This window comes from Amborella trichopoda, chromosome 6 (assembly GCF_054954075.1).
Source record: "Amborella trichopoda isolate Santa Cruz 75 chromosome 6, AtrichopodaSantaCruz75HAP2 v2.0, whole genome shotgun sequence".
NCBI classification, from domain to species: Eukaryota; Viridiplantae; Streptophyta; class Magnoliopsida; order Amborellales; family Amborellaceae; genus Amborella; species Amborella trichopoda.
In genome coordinates, this window is record NC_142341.1 from 16,404,604 (window position 1) to 16,418,289 (window position 13,686).

The 13,686-nt window shown below is 37.0% G+C and overlaps 1 protein-coding gene across 2 annotated transcripts; it reads left to right on the top strand.

Moving 5' to 3' along the window:
- The first annotated feature begins 3,546 nt into the window (after window positions 1-3,546).
- LOC18425983 (cytochrome P450 CYP72A616) lies at window positions 3,547-11,988 on the top strand. Of its 2 annotated transcripts, none has more exons than XM_011622050.3 (5): window positions 3,547-3,872; window positions 6,818-7,038; window positions 7,266-7,510; window positions 10,357-10,729; window positions 11,392-11,988. In XM_011622050.3, the coding sequence occupies exons 1-5, from the start codon at window positions 3,584-3,586 to the stop codon at window positions 11,815-11,817; spliced, it is 1,554 nt and encodes a 517-aa protein (XP_011620352.2). In that variant the 5' UTR covers window positions 3,547-3,583; the 3' UTR covers window positions 11,818-11,988. The 2 variants fall into 2 exon arrangements, with proteins under 2 accessions (XP_011620352.2, XP_020517901.1); XM_020662242.2 differs by lacking the exon at window positions 3,547-3,872 and adding an exon at window positions 6,589-6,728.
- Window positions 11,989-13,686: the final 1,698 nt, after the last annotated feature.

Below are 13,686 nucleotides of genomic sequence, written 5' to 3' on the forward strand. Positions count from 1 at the left end.
CATATGAATCATTTTCCCATAGAATGAATTTAATTATGTTTTTTTTAACGATATATGATTTTTAGAATTGGTATTTGAATTTTTTAGATCTCTGTATATTTTATTTATCAAATTTAGATTTATAAAAGATTGATTTAATTATTTAAATTGAGCCTTAAGAATTTATAAAAATTATACAATATTTTAATTAATTTGATTATTACATGGGATGCCTGTTTGAATACATTTTTCAACGCCTTGGTCCCTGATGCGGAATAAAGAGGAAGCAGGTCAATAAAGCCTACAAAACAATGAAATCTCGACAGTCTCAGAATTGCTCCAAAGCTGGTCAAGATCTTCATCAGCACTCTAAAAATCCACCTGCCAAGTTTCATCGTGATCAGACATGTTTAATGCAGCGAACACAAAGAAACAATTTTGGAAAAATTGGCCTCGAACACCTTGAAATGAACCCCGTAAAATACCGAAGAGTTATGAGTAAAATATCGAAAAGGGGTAGGCCGCACACTATCCCCGTGTGGCCACCTTGCACCAAAACATGATTAAAGTGGTAATTTTTACAATCACGGGCAGTGACTTTCAGGGCCCATATCTCACTTGAACAGAATCAGATCGTGCTCAAATTTGGTGAGCGTGTTCGTTTTGTCAGACGAGCATTTTGATATATAGTACGCCACGTGACTATGCCCGAGCAAGGAGACAAAATAGAAAGAAGTTGCTGATCCGTGAAGAAAATTATAAAAACTTCAGCAGCAACATGCCTCACTCAGGCAACGAAATCATGGTACTCATGTACCCGATCGACACGAAACGAATTACATTATGTGCGTAAGGTCTGTGACTACCTCTCGTCTGAATCTCAAGTATGACGAACGGTTGGATTTCACACATGAAGGCGTCGAAGCTGCTGTAAATTCCGGCCATCTTTTATGATTCTAGCCCAAAATTCAAGACGACAAAATCTTCATTTGGACACGAAATCAAGTTGCATTTGTTGCAATGTGATCGGGACGGCATGCTCAGTGTGATTCAGCGAAGAAAATGAAAAAAGACATCAAGGAACGAGCACTTTATCGATCCAAAGTTTTGAAGATTTAAGCAAATTTCAAGTCTCATGATCATGGCTAAAAAACATGATTCATGGCTCAAAGTTGGTATCAAAACGATCACCATTTCGAGCCCTACATGAAAACAATCATCTTTCGATCAAATAGGTATCGGAACAACCCCGGATCAGTCATGAAAGATCACACAAGTTCTCGGGCAGCAACAATGACTGTTCTAGAATTCCACATAGTGTTAGGCAAAGACAAAACAGTCTTGTGCACTCATTTTTAGAATTTCTTTTAATTCAATTAAATTGTAATTATATTCAATTTTAGGTAGTTTTTAAGCATCCACCCATGTTTGGGCCCAATTCTATATAAACATGCAAAGCCAAATTGTAAAGGACATTCGGTTCATTTCACAGAAGCATCTTTAAAGTTTCAATTTCTTCTTGAATTTGTGGGTACGTCTAGGAGAGAGAGATGAGACAGAAGAAAAGGGTCGATACCCTTTGGTAAGGTAACTTTCTCTCTCCTCTTCCTTTTCTTCTTCTTACCTCCCCTCTTTCTCTCTCCTCTTCCTTCTCTTCCTCCCACCTCCCCTCTTTCTCTCTCTTCTTCTTTCTCTTTCTCTCACCTCCCCGCTTTTCTCATCCTATCTCTCTTTCTCTCTCTTCTTCTCATCCCTCTCTCTTTCTCTCTCTTCTTCTAGTCCCTATCTCTCTTTTTCTCTCTTTTTCTTATCTCTATCTCTCTTTCTCTCTCTTCTTTTCCTAACACGGTCGGCGATGCTCAGCGCCATCTAGGTCCCATCCTCTATTCCCTTCTTTTAATACAGCCGGCGAAGTGCAGCACTGACTATGTCCTCTTTCTCTCCACTGTCTCGCACAGTCAATGAAGCTCAGTGCCGGCTGTGTTTTCTCTCTCTTCTCTGTCTAGCATAGTCAGTGAAGCTCAGCGTCGATTGCATCTTCTCTCTTTTCTCTGTCTAGCATAGTTGGCGAAGCTCAACGCCGACTGCATATTCTCCCTCTTCTTTGTCTAACGCAGCCGGTGAAGCTCAGCGTCGACTATATTCTCTCTGTCTTCTTTATCTAACACAGCCGGCAACGCTCAACGCCGATTGTATCCTCTTCCTCATCTCTGTCCACCACAGCCGGTGGCGCTCAACGCCGACTGTGTCCTCTTCCTCGTCTTTGCCTAATACAGCTGGCTACGCCTAGCGCTGTCTGTGTTCTTCTCTCTTCTCCTCATTTTTTTCTTTTTCTCTTCTTCTTTCTATTCTCTTCTTCTTCTTTTATCTTACTTTATATTCTTTCTTTATGATTTTCATTCTTTCTGTTATTCTTTCATTTGATTAAGATGGGTTGAGATTAGCTTATCGTGGTAATCTTGTCGTTTAGCCGTAATATTGTTGGGTTAGAATTAAAATAGTTTTTTTGAAAATTTTTATACTTTCCTTTAAAATATATTTTAGAAGGCCAACAAAATTAAAATATTAGGGTGGGGGTTCCAAGACACTCTCGCCCAGTGCTACGTTTGAAGTGGACAATCGATTCTTGGGGGGCAAGGAAGCAATTTGTTTTTAGACAAAATAAAAGCACCGATTCGGTCCAAGTGCTTGATGCCCAAGGCATTGAAAAAAAGAGACCTACACAAAGGTGTCATGAAATAAATGCCCACTCCTAATATTAAAATAATAGAAGAATTGAAAGCATTTAGTCCTACACCCCATAATTGGAAAGTAACAAATAGGAAAGGCTGTTTAATGGATGGTGCACAAAACGGACAAGACAACGAGTCCAGTAGGAAAAACAAACGGTAGATATACTATGGTCCAATGGACTATAGTTTATAATTCTCTAAACGCTCTTAAAAGTAGGGGTGGCAACGGCGGGATCCATACCGCATAGTATTCCGTTTAGGTTTTGGACCTAGACCCAATCTTTCGGGGCCAAAAATTGGACCCATACATGTACCCATTGAGTCTCAAGTCTGATCAGGTCCATTGCCACCTGGAAAATATGAGCTATGTTTTTTTTTTTTTTGTCCTTTTTTTTACCATCATATATCCATATTATTGGCAATAAGGTCACAATCACCCATCATTAGATTTCAAACCATTTAATTTGTCATTTAATAGCTAAAGATGACTACAAGCTCTTATTGTATACGATCTTTAATACACCTAAACGAATAGAGTTTAAAGTAAAGTATTTTATCTTCAACCGATTATGGATTCAGGTCGGGTTCGGCTGGACCCAACCAAAACCCAAATAGTGTTCAAGTCGAGGTTTTGGACCCCAACCCAACCTATCGGGATCTACGGAATTTTTTTAAATTTAATAGCCTTCCTTTTTTACTTTCTTCTTATTTTTGGATTATTTTGCACTTAAGAAAAACAAAACGACTAAACAAAGTTTTCTATGAGAGAGTTATAGAGAGTTATAGGCTCGTACGGCACTCGATGTCTATAAATACTTCTTCTTCCTTATTTGAGTGAAGCAAGCAAAATTCAAAATAAAAAACAAAGCTATATGCAGATGGAAGTGAGTGCTAAGCTACTACTGTGTTTTCAAATTAGTGTTGCCCTTTTGGTGTCATGGGTGGCTCTCAAAATAGGGTATGCCCTATGGTGGAGGCCTACAACCCTCCAAAAGTACTTGGAAAAGCAAGGGGTTAGGGGTCACCCTTACAAGCCCCTGTTTGGGGACCTAAAGGAGAACAATAGACTTTTTGAAGAAGCCATTTCCAAGCCTATGGATCTTTCTCATAGGATTGTTCCCCGGATATTTCCTTATTTCATCAAAATGGTGGAGAATTACGGTAACCCACATTCTCAACTTTCCTCTTAGTTTTCTAATATTTAAAGATTTTTTTTTTTTTCTTTTTGGGTAATTCAGTGGGGTAGGCATATCTCTGCTTATTTTTTCAAGTAGATTAGGAGTTAGCTTTTTGAAAATGTTAGTAGGGTGGTGTTAGTGATGAGCACAAAAACCACAATACAGTGATTAGGATGTGGGGATGCTACGGCCGCGACCTCAGCTCTTTTTTCATAGTTAAGGCTTTGTTCACAAAGAGCTTCAACTATACCCATCATCTTTTTTTTTTTATGGTGTAGTTGGCATGTAGATGCATCCGTAGCTGTAGAGGTAAAGTGCATCTTCAAATTTTATCATGGTATATATTTTTGATAAAAAATGTTATTAGGTTTATCTCAAAATCTATTTTTATATTTAATTATAAAATTTTAAATTTCAAAAAAGGTTAAAATCAAATAGATCTATAAACATATGAAAATCATGAAAATGAACAATGTAGAAAATATATTGTAAAATATACTATTTATGAGACTTGAAATCTTTTTTTTTTTCATGGACATACATCTCGATGTCGATAGGATCAATCAAAGGGTTTTTCAACATTAAAACTACATTTTCCGATGGATTTTTGAGGTGCATCCGTAGTTCTACATTATAAGGTTGCATCCTTATATAAACTTTTTCCTTTTTCTTAACATATTTGAAGTTCAATGAATAAATTTAGCATGAAAATTGTTCAAAAGATAGGAACATTAAAAACATGGTGTCAGAAGCGATTTTCTGAAGTGGGGCTAATTTGCGTTGATGCGAGATAATTTATTTCTAGTTTTAAATTTATAGGACTTATTTTTTCATGATAATTAGAAAATGGAAATAGGGAACTTGAGAGCTATTTTTGAACCGCTCTCAGGCCTAATCTCGGGTTCGGGCTGGGCGCCAATATTATTTAACAAGGCAGGCCAAATTGGCATGTAAAGGGCCCGGCTGGCCCGATAAGCCCGAACATGCGACCAGACCCAACAAGCCCAGCCTAGCCCATTTAGAATTTTTTTTATAAATATTCACTCTTTAAAATTTTCTTGTTTGCCGTAAGCCAAAATAAAATAAAATAAATAGATGTTAAAAATATATTTTTGAAAATTTAAAACTCATTCTCTTTCTCTAGAAACCCAATCTATTTTTTTCTCTCTAAGATCTCATTCTCTCTAGCTAAAAAGCCAACATCTCTTTCTCAAAACCTAATCTCTCTTTATCTCTCTAAAAATCATTTTTCTCTTTAGAAATCTAATCTCTTTTCTCTCTATAAAAACCTATTCTCTCTAGAAATCCAATCTCTCTATTTAAAACCTGTTCTTTTTCTAAAAACTCAATCTTTCTTTCTATCTCTCAAAACTCAATCCTCTATCTAAAAACTCAAATCTCTCTCTCTAAAAACCCACTCTCTCTTACTATTTCTAAAAGCCCATTCTCCCTCTAAGAACCTAATATCTCTCAAAAAACTTATGCTCCTCCCTCTAAAAACCCAATATTTCATTCTCTTTCTAAACACCCAATCCCTCTTTCTCTCTCTATAAACCCATACTCTCTCTAGAATCCGAATCTCTCTTTCTCTCTCTAAAAACCAAATCTCTCCATCTCTAAAACTCTCTCTAGGAACCAATCTCTCTTTCTCTCTAAAAAATATTCTAGCCTATATATATATATTTTTTTTGGCTTACTGCCATGAAGAGTGAGGTAAAAAAAAAACAAAAGAGAAACAAAAAGAAAAAAAAGGCTTCTTAATGGGCCGGCCCTGGACAGGCCAATAGAGTCTTAAAGGGCCTGGCGGACTTCACTGCTACATTCTAGGCCGGCCTGAACAGTTTAGGGTTTTACCTGGCGTTGGGCCTGGCGCGCACCAGCCCGTTGACAGCCTAGTCCGAAGCATCTCATTTACGTTTCTATTTTGACTATCTTCATTCAATTTCGCCATTCAAGTTTCTGCTGGCTTAGTTAATGTATAGACAATGTACAATGGTTACCACCTGAGTTTGTCCAATGATAAAACATGCCCAAAAATTCAGAAAAGAGGAAAATGAATTTTTTTAAAAAAATATTAAAAATTGCAAATACTACAATAAGTAATAGAAACATATTTAAAAGTCAATAATATATGAAAAGAGTTCATAAAAGATGGTTTATTGAAATTTTTGCTTAATACTTCAGAAAAATAAAATAAAAATAAGAGAAAAAGAAAAAATTGGATCGCATGTTCCCAAATCATCGTGAAGCCACAAAAATCATATAAAAATATATTTCTAAATTATATATTAGTGATTTTTAAAAATTTTAATTATTTTACAAGACTTCGCCGAGTACACAGTCTCGCCCAAGTTGCTTGAGTGGCCCTAAGATTTAAATACATAAATTTTTTTAAAACATTCCTATAAAGTAGTCCCATAGAGATTGTAATGTGAGTGCTTTTTGTCGTAGTCCCCAATTTTATTTTTTTATTTTTAAATATTAAATTATTTTTAAAATCTACTGTGTATATATATATATATATATTAAGTTTATTTAGTTTTATTTTTCATTTATTACTTTTATTTCGTTTTTCATATTTTTTCAATTTTTTAAATTTTCCTAGGGCTTTGGTCCCATAAACTCGGGCCGGGGCGTGGGCGGAGTCCGAGGTCTAGGAGATTTCATGAGCACTGATTTTTAAGAAGGGAAAGTTGGTCTTTAGAATTCACCTTGACCATGGGCCGAGTTGCTCGGCCAAGCCTCTGAACTCTTGGACAAATCATGGCAAAACTTTTTTGGATTCAAAGCCTCAAGAAGGCATGGGAGCTCTTTAATTTGGATTCAAAGCCTCAAGAAGGCATGGGAGCTCTTTAATTTGGACTAAATTTTCAGTATTTATAAAAAAAGGATGATATAAGGCTGTAACAGTGGAGAGTGGGTTTGCAGGTAAAATTTGCTTATCGTGGTTTGGTCTGGTCCCGCTGGTCATAGTGACAGAACCAGAGCTGGTAAAAGAGATTCTCTCAAACAAATATGGTCACTTCGAGAAGCCAACTCCAGACCAATTAATCAAGCTATTGGCATTGGGGCTGGCAGCAGAACAAGGAGAGAAATGGGCCAGACATAGAAGGATCATTAATCCTGCTTTCCATTTGGAAAAACTTAAGGTTCGTTTCCCCTTTATCCTCTCCCCCTCGAGGCTACAAGTGAGAGTGAGGTTTTGTTTTCCTTTACGTTAGCAGCGTTTAAAAAATCGACTCAGCCGAGGCACTAGGACCTTGGGCGAGAGAAGTCATTTGGCCGAGTCCAAATAAGAGAGTGAAAGAGGTTTTGTTTTGTGGAGAGAGGAAGAGGCTATTTTTCTTGTTTTGAGTTCGGCATGTTCACATTACAGGGCATGAGACCACAATTTACTCAAAGTTGCAAGGAGATGATAGAAAGATGGGAGAAGTTGGTAGGAGAAGAGGAGCACGGGGAGATAGACGTGCTCCCCGAGCTCCAAAACTTAACTGCAGATGTCATCTCAAGAACGGCTTTTGGGAGCAGCTTAGAAGACGGGAAGCATATATTTGAACTTCAACGAGAGCAAGCTGCTCTTCTCATCGAAGCTGCTCGAAGCTTTTACATTCCCGGCTACAGGTCATCACTCTCTCTCTCTCTCTTTACATCTACATTCCCTACTTCAAGCCTTCTTTTTTTTTTTGCTCTTTTTAACAAAGTTAACTTGTTATCTTATCCATTTCCTTCCTCAGATGTAAAATCCTCTTGCACATTGTAGACCACATCATATCCCCCACTACAAAATACAAATAAATCCCTGCAACTATAACTTTAACAAAAATAACTCAAACAGAACACAATTATAATATATACAGTTTTCACAAATCAAATTAACATGAAACAATCGGCTCTTGTTAACTCTCACCTCAAAACTTCCAACTCTTGCTTTGCCAAAGAGTCAGTGGCCTCATTATTCTCTCTATAAACATGTTCAAAACTAACCTCACTGTCTCATACAAATCCATCCCTTCCCTCCATAAACACTACCATTTCCATGGCACACTTGCCTCCTTCCTACACCAATGAATAGCATCCATCGAATCACCTTCAATTTCTATTTCCTTCCCATTTCCTTCGCATAAACCATCCCTTGCTTCAATGCTATCCATGAAGCTTCATTTGCAGTTAAAATCCCAGCTGGTCCTGAAAATTGCATTGACACTTACCCTTCATGATTGTGAATCAATCCACCTATCGCAACTTGACGATGGTTGCCAAAACTACTGCCATCGAAATTTAGCTTAACAAATCCTATACAAGGTGGAGATCATTGCTCAGCTCTCTGTCATAGGCTTTGTCATTGAACAAATCTCCCCCACTTTGTACATTAACCAATCAGCTACTTTGCCTCATCACTTTCAAAATGATATCACTAAGTTCCAAACTCCTATTCTCAGACACACTCCTAATTATTTCATACCATATTTTCCAAATCACGGCACATCTCATGACAATCACATTATTAGATGACTAGTGGATAAATTAATCGACTCCAAATGACTAAAAGTATTCTCTGTTTTCCATAGTAGAGGCATTTGTACCTCCACAACTTGGAAAGCCCCTTCCCATACCCTTATGCTATATTTGCATGTCAAAAAGATATGATCACCAATTTCTTCATCTTCTTTACTCAACATGCATACATTTGTGAGGATTTTACCTCTTTTTCTCAACACATCAACCGTCAACAATCTCCGCATTAAACAATCCAAATAAAACATTGGATTTTTAAAGGTATGGGACCCCATACTTTTGATGGCTTAGAATCCCTACACGTTACTTTACCATAAAATAGCAAAGCATACACATATTTGAAAGAAAAACCTCCTTCACTGGATAGCTCCCAAACAACCACTTATCTTCATTTAGACAATACTAATGTCCATGTAACCATGCAGACATTGCATATCCTGAGTTAGGATAATATCAGTCTACCTGCTATACCAACATCTAATATCCCACAACATTTTTTGGCCATGACCAGATACAATATCACTAATTGTGGCACTCTTGGAACATATCTTTTGAAAAAGCTCCTAAACAAAATCTTCTCATACCATCTTCAAACTCCTTTGCCGCATCAGTTGGCATCCAAAATAGGGACATATAAATACGATAACATTGATTTCAGCAATGTTAATATACGCCCCAAGTATAAGAACTTCAATTTCCATGCACCCAAGGTATATTGAAATCTTTGTACGACCGGAGCCCAAATATATCTTGGTGCTCTAGCATCGAACAGGGGCTTTCCCAAGTATTTAATGGGAAACATATCCACATCACAACCAGTTATTCCAGCAAACATTTTCACACACCCCTCATCACGAGCTATACCAATCATCTTAGTTTTTCCCCCTATTAATCTTCAGACTTTATATGCCAATGATACATTAATTTTTTGCGATACAAAGGTGCAGGAATTGATTAATCTAAGGAGATTCCTTAGAAGCAAAGGCCTCTTTCTTTAAGAGGCCAATTTTACTTTTGGGTTTCTGCTACCAGTCTTGGAAGTGTCGACATGTTAAGAGTGTGGGAGAGAGATTTGCTGCCTCCATTATCTCCAAAATTCAAATCATTATTTTGTTTAAGATACATAAATTTTGAAATTTATAATAATCATTATTCTGGACATTTACAGCAAGGTCTAAATTTTCAAGTTTTTTATTCTAATTTTACCCTTAATTTTAAATTTAAACTCTCGAGCAATCAAAAATAAGAAAACAAAAATTACTTGGGTAATTTCGAAGTCCAACTCTCAAACTTCTCTAACATTTTTTTTTTTGTTGTGTTTTAGGAGGTTCGAGAGTTGGACTGCCCAAACACTTGGTTCTTTTAATTTTTAAATTGTTAGAAAACCATATAGTAAATTGAAAATAAGAAATTAGAAAGTTTACAGTTCCTCAAAAAAAAAAAAAAATAAATAAATAAATTAGAGAACTCAATCGGTCCAAGGTGGGCTGAGCCTTATAGACCTAAGGAAAGAAAATAAAAAAAATAAGGCAAAAAGAAGGGTCAGGTTGAGCTGGCCCGAAGCCCAGCCTGGCCAGGTCCAACACGCAAGCCCAGTGGTGGTGCAGTCCTTACGAAACTTTTAGGAAAAATTCTTTGGCCCTAGTTATTCAGAGCCAGGACAATTGGGCTAGGCCACCAGGCGCATAGTAGGCCCTAAGCAATCCATCTTAATCATTTTCTGTGGATTTGTATTTTTGTAGTATATTTTCTGTACTTATGATATGCTTTTCATATTCCTTGAAGAAGAAAGCCAACAAGAGTTTTAAGTTAAAGCCAACAAGAGTTTTAAGTTGTTTCATACTTTTTTACTCCATATCATACAAATATAGTTATTTTTTGTATATATCAAAGGTGAAAACAAAGGAAATTGAAGATTTAATGAACATTGGTTATGTTACTGGTTAATCTAGGTTTTTGCCAACAAAGAAAAACATCAGGAGAAAGAAAATTGATAAAAAGGTCAGAGGCATCCTAAAAGGCATCATCCAAAGGAAAGAGGAGGCAATCAACAGTGGAACCTATAATAGCCATGACTTGTTGGGCTTATTGTTGGAGTCCAATAGGACCAACGACCACAAAAACCGAATGACAATGGAAGATGTAGTGGAGGAGTGCAAGCTCTTTTATTTTGCAGGCCATGAGACCACATCTATGCTATTGACTTGGACAATGGTGGTTTTGTCGAAGCATCCGACGTGGCAAGAGAGGGCAAGGGATGAGGTCTTGCAGCTAGTTGGATCATCCACACCACCAACTCTAGACCAGCTAAGCCATCTTAAAATTGTAAGTAACATAATTTTATTTGGTTTTTAAATGAATTAACAAGAGTTTAAAACATCACTGGTTGGAATTGAAATCGCCCGATTCGAATTGGATCTAATTGTTGAGGATCCAGTTCTAGGGAACGCTCAATTGCCAGGTCCCTTGAGTCTTTTTATTTCTTTATTTTTTTGTTTACTGTATCGGTACACTTGCCAACTCCATTCCAGTTACCTGAGTGGTACCGGGGGAATCCGAACCAATCTTCAATGATCAGTGTCTGATTCGTTCTTTTAAACCCTGGCTTAAACTAAAGAAGAAAGACAGTTAAGCATATATATATATTTGGCATAATAGATAGGTTTATACAGAGAAAAAGGGTCAAAAGAATTTGATCACCTCAGCCTGGTATTCAATTATATAATAAATACTGAGATCAAGATAGTAACTCTCTATTTCTATAGAAAGAGTTAGAAAATTCCCTTGCACTTAGGCTTGAAACATACAATGTCAATGCCACTCTACTGCATATAGTCTACCAAAGCCTGAGGTTGAGGGAGCCCCACTTTCTTACAAGTCACTCTCATTGTATATGTTGAATTAAGGTTTTATTCAATGACTTCTTAATATCTATTTCTTAATCTTATTTTGTGAAGTTCTAAAATACAAATTTGGTGACTTCCCAGGTAAATATGATTCTCCATGAGGTTCTTAGGCTCTATCCACCAATTCTGCTTATTGTTAGAGAAACCTATAAGAAGATAAACGCAGGAGGCTTGGATTTTCCTCCAGGCATCCAGTTGGCCCTACCAACTATCATAATTCATCATGACCGCGATCTTTGGGGTGATGATGCCAAGGAATTCAAGCCTGAGAGGTTCTCTGATGGGGTGTCAAATGCTGCTAAACATCCATTGGCCTTCTTTCCCTTCGGATGGGGACCGAGGACTTGCATCGGCCAAAACTTTGCCTTAATCGAGGCCAAAATAGCACTAACCATGATCCTACAACACTTCTCCTTCCACCTCTCTCCCTCGTATACGCATGCACCCTATGCTCAAATTACTATGCAACCTCAACATGGAGCTCCCATCATCTTACATAAGCTCTGAGTTTCCTCTCATCTTTCTTCGTTTGATGCTTGTACTTGCTTGATTTTACTTTAAGCCAGCTATATTATGTTGAATAGGAGGGGATTAAGTTCATGTTTGTTTGTGTTCTTTTGGCATTGTAAGTGGTTGAGGCGAGACCAAAATCTCTAGAAACATCAAATATTCAAGCCACTAGTTCGAGTTTTTTTTTTTTTTTTTTTTTTTTGAGAGATACAAGCAATCATTTTTATTTAAATTTTGAATGGGGTTCAATTTTAGATCTCATACCCGCCCCACACTTTTTTTTTTGGGGAGGGGGGGTGGGGTTCGAGGTTGCAAATTTCACACCACTTTCTAGTATGAAACGGCAGTTTGAAAGTAACACATTCGAAATTGCTTTCCCTCTTATTTTAAAAAAAGAGGCCGGTTCAATGTTGGTAACATCGAACCTGTTTACGTGCCACATGTGACAAGACCTTGGACAAAATCTCATCCGATTTGTGAGCTTGTGGGGATCAATAGAGATTGTGGGGATCGGTCAAATTACGTATCTAAAACAAGTATTAATCTTGAAAGATCAATATCTTTTTAAAACCACTGACAACTCCAGCTGAGTTTTGCACCAAAATAGTTTTTAGAAGCCACGTCTATCATCTCAACTTAGAAAAATTGAATTAAAATGGAAAATCAATAATCAAAGGAAAAGAAAGAAACATACTTATTTGAGAACCTCAAATTCCAGAATTGAGGACTTGAATCAGATTGTTCTTCTTGCCCACCCGTACTTTGTTGGTAGTTTTGCTGAGAACTTTGAGTTGTATGCCTTTTTGCTATGGAAAATTAGATGATTTTGCTAGGGATTTTTAGATATAGGGTTGCTTATTCCTAGAGGGGAAAATTCAAGGTTTTAGGGAAATTTTGGATTTTTAGAGCTATGGAAATTAGGGTTTCTAATTTTAGGTGATAATATTTTCTAAGATTTTTGGATGCCGAATTTCTAAGGGGATGTTTTGAGATATTTTTAGGGATTTTATGGGGATCTTTCTAAAGAGTTTGGATCTTCTAGTATTTTCTAAGGATTTAAATGATTTTTTTATGGGAGGTTTGTGGGGAATTGTTATAGGCCTGGGTTCCACTAAGGTGCTTCGTCCAGTTCCAACACATATTAGATTGACAATTTAGAGTTTCCCAATGGTTTTGTTAGGATTAGAGTGGGTACGTTGATTTCCAAAAGACTATGGACTACATGTACAGGTGTATGTGGCTCATTAGCCTAGTTTGCTCCTAAGGCTCAAAACTATAGGTTTCTAAGAACTCTTTCAGCCAAAATTTTATGGGGGTGTCTATAGTTGCCCCTCTTTGGCCATTCACCTAGGAAAGCGGGTGAATGACACAAAAATAGACAACTTAAGACATGATGGAAGAAAACATAGGGAAATCCTTTGAAATACCAGATACCTTGGGAAAAATAGGACACTCATGGAGAGGATCCATAAGACATCAATGGGAATTGTGTTGTTTCTGGGGCAATTATATTTTATTGAGAGGTCTCCAACAGATGCGGTGATACTTATAGACACCCCATTTTAAATCTGGTAAATTATGTGGCTTTTTTAATCCTTAGGACCACATTATCCTAGTAGACCCAATTTAATTATCCAAAACTACCCAAATCATATCCCAATTTGAAGTAGAGCCCAAGAGCTTTCCAACGGTCTAAGAATCGCTTGAATCTGAGCTACGGATAAAAAAATATAACAAATGATAATTTAGTCCCTGTGAGACCTAATTGCTTAACGGGGAACAACTCTTCTTCCACATCTCAACATGCACAAGAACTGGGAATTGAAGACTTTTTTGCTGACTTAGATTTGAAGGTATGCACAATCG